This window comes from Alternaria hordeiaustralica, assembly GCF_023758085.1.
Source record: "Alternaria hordeiaustralica strain BMP 2776 chromosome Unknown scaffold_2, whole genome shotgun sequence".
Taxonomy (NCBI): domain Eukaryota; kingdom Fungi; phylum Ascomycota; class Dothideomycetes; order Pleosporales; family Pleosporaceae; genus Alternaria; species Alternaria hordeiaustralica.
Genome location: NW_026056774.1, coordinates 1512663 through 1525188, shown reverse-complemented (window position 1 = coordinate 1525188; position 12526 = coordinate 1512663). Strand labels below are relative to the sequence as shown.

At 52.9% G+C, this 12526-nt stretch overlaps 2 protein-coding genes across 2 annotated transcripts; one reads left to right on the top strand and one right to left on the bottom strand.

Moving 5' to 3' along the window:
• Positions 1-1939: 1939 nt before the first annotated feature.
• On the top strand, positions 1940-2921 carry J4E84_001971 (uncharacterized protein; the record flags this gene model as incomplete). Its single annotated transcript, XM_049384600.1, has 2 exons — positions 1940-1945; positions 2163-2921. The coding sequence occupies 2 exons, from the start codon at positions 1940-1942 to the stop codon at positions 2919-2921; spliced, it is 765 nt and encodes a 254-aa protein (XP_049247956.1).
• Positions 2922-10939: 8018 nt separating this feature from the next.
• On the bottom strand, positions 10940-11845 carry J4E84_001970 (uncharacterized protein; the record flags this gene model as incomplete). Its single annotated transcript, XM_049384599.1, has 3 exons — positions 10940-11027; positions 11144-11556; positions 11666-11845. The coding sequence occupies 3 exons, from the start codon at positions 11843-11845 to the stop codon at positions 10940-10942; spliced, it is 681 nt and encodes a 226-aa protein (XP_049247955.1).
• Positions 11846-12526: the final 681 nt, after the last annotated feature.

The window sequence follows — 12526 nt, the reverse complement described above, 5'->3', positions numbered from 1 at the left end:
TTCCAGATCAAAGCATGAATTCTTTTTTACTCGTTGCGACGTGCCTGCAGCGGGCGCGTACGCACGTAGAGACGGACCCCACGTGCAGGGCTGATCGTGGCGAATTTACTATTGGTTGGCGGTTCTGCGGACGCCACCGAAATGTAGCCTGCCTAACGTCATGCATCAACTTGCCATTTCATAAGGTTTCATACTCAAGATGCAGGTCTTGAGTCAATTGAATAACGTTCTTGTTTCGCCGCGCAGGTGACACGACACCAATTCTGTACAAGATCCATGCTCGACAAGGCTCAGCGATCGAAAGCCCCACGTCGATAAATTCGTCCTAGTGTTAGCATGCGCGGGTGTTTCCTCGTTACGAGTTCCTCAGATATGACAACGGGGCAGAGGGTGTGCTTCTTTAGATTGACTCTCGTTGCGCTAGCTAGGGTAACTAGTCAATTCGAGTAAAGAGCGACATACCTGAACTTGACGATCAACGGTCGGCATATGTAAGTGACAAGTACATACTTTCTCGTTATCCGGTATTACTGTGCCGCAAAGCCGACTCGTCCTTCAACTTCAAGCTGGCGTACGTTCCAGGCTCAAAGTAAGAATAGTAGTGCCATTCGACTCTGTCGAACGAGTCAGCTGCCCCGCAACACCACTGACACGTCTGGTTGTGTTGCAGGGTTGGAGGCTGGCAGCTAGGACCCACGAGAGTATGATTTGCATGCTCCCACAATTGCTGAGCAAGCATTACGTGGTCCAGCTACTACTCTTATCCTATGAGGGATATCGGAATTGTATTTTCCGCCTGGATCGTATACGCAATGCCAAATAGTCCACATGTAAGATTTGGCATTAAGTTCTGCATGTCGATCGACTTTCCCGTAAACACATAGAATCCTAGTCTATGGCAAAAGCGGTACTGTAGAAGTTGGTGGCCGCATGCGAAGTGGTCCGACCACAACGCCCTGGGAAGCCAAAGTCCTGAATGGGTATCCTGGTTGACACGCAGCCGCGCAGCTTGTCGCTGGGAAATCGGTTGGCGACTGGAATTTGTGGGTGGCAAAGCTTTCATGAAGTTGAAATAGAGGAAATCACCGTTGGATGATGTTCTATAGGACACCAATAACAGGGAAAGAGTGACATCAACCCACAATAATTCTGATGATTGGGATCGGAGGGCCAGGGCTGGGGAGAAGCCAGGCGCTTATTGGCCACGGTGAAGCATCCCGACGGGATTTCCGAGGGACTGAGAAGAACCGCAAACCTTAGCTCAACAGACATCCAGCTGTAAGCGTGTATGCGTACAATTCAGGGTACATGTGAGATCAAGTGGGTAAGGCTGCATGTCCATATCCGGATTGGCAGTAGACGCTCACCTGAAGCCTCAATGCGGTCGAAGGTGATCTCGGGTAGCCGCCGTAGTCTGGGGTTCTCACATTACTCGCTCCCTTGCCGCGTCGTCTTCTTCTGTTTTGGAATTACGTTCGGTCTTTCGAACAACATCCCACGTCGATCCATGGTAAACTGCCCTGGATCATGGCATCGAACATCCCGGAGCATCATTACCAAGGAAACTATGGCTCCCCTTTGTTCGGGCAACAGAAAGTTGCGATTCCACGGCTGCAGAGAGTCGAGCAAAGACAAAGTGGACTGAAGGACAGGCGTCGAGTCCCACGGGCCTGTACTGGTGTAAGTCTGAATCGCGTACGAGATTTTTGTGCCGATGACGGGTGCTCGATTTTACACAACTCCTGGTTTAACCAGGAGTCTCAGCCGATGGGCTTTCCGATAGGCCAGTGTTTTTTGAATTTGGTACGGCTTCTGACAGCGGCATTTTTAGTGTCGCTCCCACAAGATCAAATGCACGGGCGAGAAGCCAAGGTGCAAGCATTGTGCGACCACGAATCGCGAATGCGTCTACATTTTGCCCCGGAAAGATCGATTGAAAATGTCTGTCCAGTCTCCCCTGGAAATTATGTTTGCATTGCTGACATTCCCAGCGTCACTGAACAATGCCACCAATTAACCGACTTCCTAACGCAGTTAAGGGACCGGGTAAGCACCGAGGATGGGGAAAGGATTGCCGACATTCTGGAAGATGTGAGTTGGGTCCTGATAGATCTTATGCACAAGACGCGAAAGGGAAAGACTAGAAAGCTGACATGGGCTAGATGGATGAAGACCTGTCAGAACAGAGGCGTACTCCGACCCCAATCCCCTCGCAACCAGACGTCGACAGTCATGGTTCACAAGGCAGCGGAGAGGCGAGCGGTTTCGAGCACTTCGAGCATCTTGACACTGAGGCATTGGATCTGCTGGACGAAGACTTACACAGTAGCGACGGAGCCCGGTCAACAGGATTCGTTGGCAAGAGCTCAGAAGTACAGTGGTTGCGTACAGTAGCTCTTGCTCAACAAGAAAGACCAGACGGAGAATGGTCCGGATCCAGGTCCCAACGCCGTCCTTCGAACGTTCTCAGCAACGAGCAAGTAAGCTCATTCAGCTTCTGGGCCGACTGCGATGACGTGAGTGTCAACTTTTACGTGGATCCGTATGAGCTGCCGCGACCCGATTTCGCCGAGCATCTGGTGCAATGCTACATGCTCAGAGTGCACGACTCTTTCCCGATTCTACCACGCAACTTCGTCAAACAAACTCGCGTATACTTTGCGGCGCTACGTGAGGGAAAGGCACCGCGTCTAAATCCCAAGTGGCAGGCGATCCTGAATCTTGTTTTCGCTATCGGCGCCAACTATTCGTATCTTTACAACAAGGACTGGCCGGAGGGCGATGCAAACCTGTTCCACGCAAGAGCGAGGGCTTTTGGGTTGAATGAAGCCTCCCTGACCACACATTCCGATGTACCGCAAATCCAAGGCTTGGGGCTTCTTGCGTTTTATTGGCTAAGTGTTGGACAAGTCAGTCGGTAAGTCGCAATCCGGATGGAGAGTTAGTGCCGTCTTGCTAATCAGTCCAGGGCGTGGACGCTTGTCGGTGTGGCTTTGCGATCAGCCTACTCTCTCGGTCTCCATGTACGGAACGAGGACCCCTCTGCAAACGCATCAAAACGTGAGACGTTGGTGCAAACTTGGTGGAGTTTGTACTCACTTGAGAGAATTCTCAGTATCATTACTGGCCGGCCCAGCATCATTGTGGACTCGTGCTGTTCGGTGCCATTGCCTATGACGAATCCAGGAGAGGAACCCCTAGGAGAAGCGGAGACAACACATGGCATGCGTACGGTGATTGCATCACTATCAGACTCGCCCACATTTTCCGCCTCTTCAAATATCGCCGCGAACCCTCCTCACATGGCGATAGGGTCTCGGGCAACAGATGTCAACTCAGGCTCTTACTTCAGAGCTGTCGTTCAGCTGTCCATTATATCCCAAAACATTCTCACGTCTCTTTATTCCGCGGGTACGATGATCCGGTCGCCAAGTGAGATCCAACAGGATACCCATCTTCTGAGCCAGCGTCTCGATCAGTGGAGTTCCTCATTACCACCAGAGTTTAGATCGCATGAAGGATTGCGTGAACCGCATGACGTGTTCGCCCGGGAACGCGTGCTTCTCCGATTCCAGCTTTGCACCGCGCGGATCTTGCTCACACGGCCGTGCTTGACTGCACGGCGACAGCCATGGAAGGATGCGGGCGACGCAAACTTCTCGAGGCGCATGGCGGACAGCTGTATCGAAGCTGCCAGAACAATCGTCGCTTCTCTTCCAGAGGAATACAACCCTCAGATGTATGAGCAGTGTCCCTGGTGGTGTCTCGTGCATCACATGATGCAAGCCATCTCTGTCTGTCTTCTCGGTCTCTCATACCCAGCATCGACGTCTTGTGAGCCTAAAATGATGATCCATTGTACAAGAAAGGCGATCCGCTGGCTGCAGATGATGAAGGGACCCGTGGCAGAGCGCGCGCACCGTGTGGCTATCGGCTGCTTTGAGGATCTGGCGAGACGATACGACGTCGATATATCGGATTTATGGAAGCGGAAGGAGCCTTCGGTGGTGCGATCGTCGACCTCCAACAGTCGTGCAGGCCCGTCGCCGAATTCATCGGCGCAATCCGACACTATGGGTCAAGCATCAGGGTCGATACCTGGACCTTATGTTCAGGCTGGGTACGGTAGTTCAGGTGCTCAGGGTACCTCTTTCCATCCTGAGGCTTCCATGTTCGACGATAGTCACCTCATGATGAGGTGAGATGATGTCTCCTGCGGTCTAGCCATACCTTGAAGCAGCAAGGAGTGCTGGCGGATGCGGAGAAGATGAAGCCGTGTACAGACGAGGATTGATCATGAGATCCGTCGATGAGCTGGTGCATCGTTTGCAGCGATAGCGGATCCGGCGTGATGCGAAGTAAACATGGACGCAGGAGGCAGGCGCAGACAGGACGAGATAGATAATAAGTAAGCACATACAGGTATTGAATCCTACATTGAAATACTCATGTATCTCCCTAAGCGAAGCTTCGATTCGAACATGGGCGGCATTTGGCTCCGAAGCGAAGAGGGAGAAAGGGTCCGCCCTCACCCTGGCGTTGGCGAGTGTTGGTCACCGCGGAGGGTACAACAAAGCCTCGCAACGTACGAGCTTGTCCTACATTGGTTGATACTGCAGCCGGCAGTTACGCGGAGAGCATTTCCGATGCAATCACGAATCCTTTGGTGATACTCTGACTCGGACGCGCATGACCACACAAGGGCGGAACTCCTCTTGGAGCCTCATTCAGTCCTTAATTGCTTGCTAGTGACGTATTTGCTACCAGATACATAGTATCGCCATGGATGCGAGTAATTCGAAAGACAGCTAAAGACGCAGGGGCGGCGCATTCGCCCGTGGAAGCATAGTGGTGATAGGGAGGAAGCGCGTCGCACAAGTCCTGGACAGCTGTTCCAGCTCGAACTCCGTTCTTCGGAGTATCTTCAATTGCAATGCGAAAAGCCAGCATATGATGTGCGCGACGATTATTCTGGTAGAAGAATTAGACAGGTGAATGTTGGTGCCTCAGTCTCGCATTGCCGATCGCGGCACTGTCTTTGCACAGCGCCTCGTACGCACAGAAGCTGTTCCAATTGTGCCGACGCAGTGATTGCTGCCCAAAACAGAGCGCACGTATCGCCGTGTTCGTGACGCTACTCTTGCACTCCTAATGCCCAAGTTTGGCAGGACAAAAAGTCTTGCAAGCGTGGTGGGTATGGTGCGTCGGCCCACCCAGAGGATCGCACGGCATGCGGCATGCGGCAGCTACGGCAGTGAGTAATTGTGGACTTGCAAGCGGATGCAGGTAGGGTTATCAAAGCTCGACCGTGAATTTATTGCTGTTGGTCTCGTCCGCAGGAGAGCATGAAGCAGACACTGTGCAGAGTGAAAATCGTGACCTGCTGCCTAGTTGCGCCTGCTCGTGCCATTGGGTGAGAGACCCTCTGCCGGAGTTCGCCCGCTGCTGCGCGGACGTGCGCAGTCACATGACCCTAGCGCGCCAAGGTGCTAGCGCGCTGGCTGCCAGTATATAATCTCCCGGCCCCTCGTCCTCCTTTCTCTTCTGCATCCAAGTGCTCGGGCTTTACGCTTACCAGTGAGGATTCGTCCGAGGTAGCGTTTTTGCTAGTTGAAAACTACAACTATGACCGCTCCAGTTGGTCTTCGGATCGGCTGGGAATTTTTGACACCCATTGCTAGCTTTGCGCTGCTTTTCGTTGATCTTTGCGGCTTGCCGCTCAATCGAAGAAGAGTTTGTCAGCGCCTTAATCATGACTGCTGCGACGCCCTCTGCTATGTGTCCATCAGCCTGCTCTACCTCAGCATGTCGCCGTCATCTCCCTGCTAGCATTACGACCGACTCGCGCGCCTTCTGCAACCTCAGCTGCAGCGCACTCTTACCCATCGCAAATGCAGCTCCATCTTCAACACCACAAGTAATCAAGTCCGACGCTCCTTCCCCCCGCCATGTGTCACCGCTTTCCGTACGTCGCAAGCGCTCGCAGCTCGTCGCCTATGAGGCGGTTGGTCGCTTTCCATTCGCGAGCTTCCTGCTGCATATTATTACGGCTGTGCGACACGCGTCACACCTCACAGAGTGTTTTCTCGTACCCAGACGGTCTATACGATGAAGGCGATGAAGAGCGTAGATCAGCGTTGTCTAGGACGATGCAGTCCACGGGTGCCTACTGTCGGTATGTGATCGGCTTTGCTTTCGCTTCGCGCTTGGTGCCGAAAAGTATAAATCACGCGTCGCGTCCACCGATGCTACCACATGACGATCTCCCAGACGGCTCTCCACCATGTCCCCTGGACCCCCGCGTAAAGCACCGAGCTCCCCTTGGATCTACTTGGTAGATCCATGCCGTGCGCGTTGGATCGCCGACAACATTGTCCCCATTCAAGTCACTATGCTTTCCAGCAAGTCGCATGAGGCGCGTCAACGTTGCTTTCGTTCTCAGGCAAAAATTCTTCTTGGCTCCTGCGACAGCTCCCTTTCGGTCATGCATGAAATCTATGCAGACGATTTCGACATGGATGAATTTGTCGCTGATTCCAAAGACAGCGTTTGACAGGACTAAGGGAAAAGGCGACTCCGGCAGATCAAACCAACAACGGTCATCCTCGAAACAACAGGACCAGCGGCGCTTTTCAATGTGACAACTGTCGATAATTGCATGACTGGTCTAAACCCTCGGCAACGCTGTCCTAAGGAAACTTCATTGGCACCATTCCAGCCGTCCGACCGCCTGCAGAGAGATAGCGCACAAACTTTAAGGCCGACCGTGGCTATAGACGAGGCTGGAGCTTCGTAGGTTGCTTCATCACAAGGAGATCTGGCTCTGCATTCGCTTACAAGTCTGGTCACATCAATATTGGCATTCTTCTCGCTCAACGTATTCTGAGTCATAAGCGTCAGAACCGACACGCTATTGTCACAAGATGCAGAGAAGGTTGTAAACGAACAGAGTGCGCAATCCGACCCAACCTGCGTCTGAGGCCGGCATGTACCGAACCCTACACCACGTGTGACTCGGACGTGAAATCGAGCAACCGGGGATCAGCCGCGGTCGCTCCCTAGTCGAAGAGCAGGACGAGATCTCGAATTCGGCCGTTAGCGGCATGGTGCGGGCCTCATCGGTGTGCCAAAATAAGGTTAGCCTCCTATCGATCAACTCTGTTGTCATCAAATCTACCAAGATTGTGTGAGAAAGCCGCCAATTGCCTGGAGAAAACGTTATATGGTGGAGAGCGCGCCGCTGGTCTTAGGTCCGTTTCAGACCCGTAAGATAGTCCCCAAGGTTTCGGTGCACGGTCTGCGTTCGGCTAGATCTGCAGCAGGGTCATTAGTCTTGCGCCATACCATCCGAGCTGCTACACTTCGAGCACACAACATGCAGGTACGCGGGCTTGGTGGGCCAACCACAGCCCCTCAGGCAATGTTCGCGCGCGACAGACTCATCCACCACACGCCACATGACATTGTCACAGCGGTTCGACAGTGTACAGACAGCCTTTCCAAACAAAACAGAACTGTCAAAGCGGCATCTAGTTATTGACATGCGACATCAACAGTTCCGCTGCGCCATGGCCTCAGCCATGCAACCTTAAAGCTAACCTAACACGGCGACTTGTTAACCGTGGCTGCCACGAGTTGGCCCTAAGGGTATAGTTGCGACATTATACCCCCTTCCTCGACTATTTCTGCCTTTTTGCTACCAAACCTGGAGCCTCGCCAGTCGCCACAAGGCAGCATTAGGTCAGTGCACCAAGCGATCTGCGGACCGTGACTATCGTACGTATGAGACGGTCGTTTTTGCAGGAACGTGCCCATGGTGTGGAGAGTCTTGTCGATATTGGTCCCCTTCGCGCTTCCAAATGCAGCATGAACGTCGCGAACCTGCGTCTCACTCAAGTCCCGGGGGTCATTGTCGTCCGACTTTCCTTACCAATGAGCGCTTTTCCTTCCTGAAATACACCGAGCCATCTTTCTAGCATTGGCTGTTGTTCGACTTCGTGCTGCGGTACCGACCTCGCACCGCATCTCCTATCCCGATCCGCTTTTGAACATCCCAATCACCACCTTCTCCGGATCAGCCATTATGAGTGCTTGAACCATGCGCATTTTCGCAGGTCTACTACTCCGAGTCCCTCAGATTTCCTGTTCTACGTACTCGTCTTTCTAATAACACTGTCAATATGGATACGAGTAGCATCACGCCCGCTGGCACCCGGGTTAATATCATTGTACTTGCTTTCACACTTGTTTCTGGCTTGGTGGTGTTTCTACGACTTTTTACGCGACTGGTAATATCCAGGGGAGCTGGACCTGAAGATGCATGCATCGTTTTTGCTATGGTAAGTGAAGCTGGTTGCGCAGCGTGCATCTTTTGCTGACGACTCATAGGTTCTTTCCATCGCACTTGCTGTGCTGACGGCGGAGCAAGTGATGAATGGCCTTGGAGAGCACGGTGCGCGAATTGAAGACGACAAGCTAGATAGACTGGAAATTGTAAGTGCAGAAAAATCATCATTCTCCGACGGTATACTTGGATATCCCGGCTCATGTGTTATGAGGTGCCTGATGAGGTGCCTGACTGCAGCACGTCTTACGGTCGTCACGACATTGAGTGATGCAGATGCGTCACCTATATGCACCGAGGGGCTTCTACCTTTCATCGCTTATCTGTATTACGACTAACAATCACACAGTCATTCTGGGCGAGCGTCTGGGTCTACAACCTCACACTCACTGTGACAAAGATATCCATTCTTGTACAGTATCTCCGTATCTTTCCTGTGCGAAACTTCCGCATAGCGTGCTTCGCTGTCTTGGGTGTTGTCGTAGCCTACGGCGGCTGGTCGACTTTCTCGAGCGTCTTTATCTGCAGCCCCGTCGCTTTTGCATGGGACAAATCCATCGGGAACGGACGCTGCATGAACCAACTTGTCATATGGGTTACGAATGCTGGTGTCAACATTGCGCAAGACGTAGTCATCTTCCTCATGCCATTGTCTATCGTCCGGGCCCTTCAAATACCCAAATCACAAAAGGAAGGCTTAGTGGGCATGTTCGTGCTGGGCGCAAGGTAGGGCAACTCAGGCAGTTTCGGGTATCACCAATGCTAACGGATCAACAGCGGTACCATGGTCTCTATCATCCGACTGTATACCTTGGACGACATCGCCAACTCGACCGACGTCTCGTTCGACAACAAAGATCACGCGACACTATCTGCGGTGGAGGTGAATGTTGGAATCATTTGTGCATGTCTACCAGCTATGCGACCGCTCTTCGCTCTGATAGCACCGCATTACTTCTCGACAGCGGCACAATACACGGACCAGCGAGCCTTCGATATCGAGCGCCAAAAGCCTGGAGCTGGCCCACGGGCGAGCGTCCGGCCTGGTACCGCAGCTACGAGGACCAGACCCAACACAGCACGAACGACCATGACTCGTCCGCCCACCGCCACTGCGAGAACGGCACCAGACACGTCTAGGAATACTATCATCCGGCCCAGTACTGCCACCACATTGACGAGACCCAGCACGCGGTCATCGTCGCGGCCAAACACCTCACAGGCCATGAAGCTTGAGACATACACTCCGCCGCGGGCAGATTCGGTCCAAAGCGACATGATGCCCCTTCAGCCACTCCCAGCAACGCTCTCTCGGACCGCAAGCGGCCGTTTCTCCATTACAAACAGCCGCCCGACCACAATCCGCATGCACAGCTACAACAACCATTCTCGCAACGCAAGCAGTAGTTCTGGACGAAGCACACAGAGCACACCACGAGGACGGTCTGCTACCCGTTTCCAAGGAAGCATTGATCCTCTCCGCATGTCGCCTGTCACACCTTTTAGCCCACCCTTCCCCGCCCCTCTACGAACCGTTTCACCGTTGGCACTGGGTCCTAGTGCCCGGCAATCAAGCAGTCAGCGGACGCCATCGCCACTACCACCACGGACGCCTGTGCCGGGACAAGATAAACAGTTACCTCTTACGCCTTTTCCCGTTGGATCCGCAGACTGAACGGGACTCTAGATGATCCTTCCGCCTGTCAGAACAACGTACGATTCATCACACCTAAACAACACGCTCGTTATCCAAACATGACGCCACAGAACATGTCCTTATATTATCTAATGCTACGATGAAGATACGACTCATGTCGCTCTTACGACCCGAAGCAGGCTTACTTCAGCCCCGCCAATGCAGCGGCTCCAACATCGGCAACATCAGAGTCGCTTTTGACTACGACATGTCATCGCCACACTCGTTACACCACCACATCACCGATGACAACCACGATGGCCGCACACGTGCTGAGGCCATGTCATTGGAGAGACACAACGTCCGCCTCGGGCGCGGGTAATAGCCCCGTCAACACCGCGCCGACAAAGGATCCGGGCCCCTTACTTAATGTACCCCTGCTACACACCACGCTGGACGACATCTTGAAACGACACTTTGTCCTGTTTCCACGCGTGCATCCTAAGCATCGCATCTTTTACTACAAGTTCGCTTTAGACTTGTTATCTTGCATTTTCACATCAGCCATTCCTTCTCTAGAGCATTTCTGTCATACATTCTCTCTTTTACGCTCAAAATATGTAATATCTAATCACTGGTGTCTGGATTTACCTACATTCTACTTTGCATACAACCACGATTAGGGTGAGGGAGCACGGAAGCGAAGAAGGTTAGATGATAATGTAATACCCAGGTAGTAGGAATAATATGGATTGTTAGATCCATTAATACATAAACACATCAATGCACAGGCTTCAATAATCAGAATATGCGGATTGTAGATGTAGCAGAACGCTGCTCCCTGAAACGACAGTTGTGGATGCCATTCGATATCTAAACCTCAAACCAACAATACCCATCTGTACAATATACTGTGCTCCAAAACGCCAAACAGAAACGCGTCTCGCACGTAGAAGCAATCATCTGAACTTGCTGTAAATGACCGCAATGATAAGCAGCACCAAGACGGTGATGATAGCAATCGTAATGATGCGGTTCGTAGCCATCCTGCACAAAATCTCGTTAGCATTCCCTCTCGCAAGAATCAAAAGGGCATCCATCTAGACTCCACATCAACCGGAGCTTGCATGATAGATGCGAAAGAAGATGCGGGAAAAACATACCGTCTCGCCATCCCCCTCAACGTCTTAATACTCCGATCAGTATAACTCTCACTCTCCAGCAGCCTCTCCCTCGTATTCGTAATCTGTTCCCTCTGCCTATGCAAATCGCTCAGTGTGCCCGCGCCAATCTGCTCCGTCTCGAGCGCGATGCGTTGGCTCTCCCTCAGCCGGCCACTCGACCTGTTCAGGCGATCGGTTCCGGAGAGGAGTTGCTGGCGCTGCTCGAGCTGCGCATCGCCGCCTTCGGGGTTGTCGGTGTAGCGGTCACCGAAGAGCTTGGCCTTGTCTGTCGTGTAGGTTTCTAGCTTGCGCTTGTGCGTGTCGAGGTCGTGTTCGAAGTTGCGGAAGCGCGCGTTGTATTTCGATTTGAGGTTGGCGGGGATGTTGGACTTTTCGAGGCGCATTTGGCCGATCTGGGAGGTGAGCGGGTTAGCAGCGCGGTCTTGTACATTGTGTTGGTGTTGTGGTGGTGGTGGTGGTGCCCGTCGCATGTGCAACAGGTGTGTTTAGGCGGCGACTCACCAGCTCTTCGGCTTCTTCCAGCGCGCGCTCTGCTCTGCTAATCGCGGCTTTCCGGGGCTCTCCACTGGTCTCTTTGATCTGCTCTATTTGCTGGCTCAGGTCGGCCTGCACCAGCTTCAACTCGGCTTCGTAGCCGCTGAAGCGCTCGGTGCCTGCATCGGCGTCGATCAGGTTGGACATGGCGGCGGTCAAGTCTGGATTGCGCAGTGTAGGCTTCGGTGTTTATGGGGGGCTATCGTCCTTGGAGTGTGAATGGCGGCCTGGGTTGGATGTGTTTGTGAATGCAGCGTCGAGCCTGGAGTCCGGAGCTCATGAGGCGCATTACGCACTTGCCAAGGTCATCCCTGCCGTGTCACGTGTGCCACTACGCTTCTGGATCTGGGGAACCTTCAACCGGCAAGGCCACCTAACATCCTTTACTGCCTTCATATCATCACTCCTGCTTGATATGATGAAGCTACCTCCTGTCGCAGCTTGTTAGCACAACGCATTACCCAACACGAGCGTCCGGTCGCCGATGCCGAAGCTGTGATTACGTAGGTGTTGCTTTGGCCCCTTGAGAGCCACCTGCATATCAGCCGTGTCGTATAGTTCCTGACTGTCTCATGTATTCCACATGGTAGCAATGCGAAGATGCAAAGTCAGCTCCACAATAATGCTGATAATGCCATGGGCCCTAGTCTGCCGTGTCCACAAGAGAGCGGGTCTCGAACCCATGGCCAAGTGACTGTATAATGCCGCGGACCTCTTCCTGCGTTCAGAACACGCAGCTGAGAGTTCACGATACCTACAATGCCTACATTTCGAGCGTGCGTACTTTTCCTCGACACTAGTCATGCGCCGACTGAAACGGCATTCGCT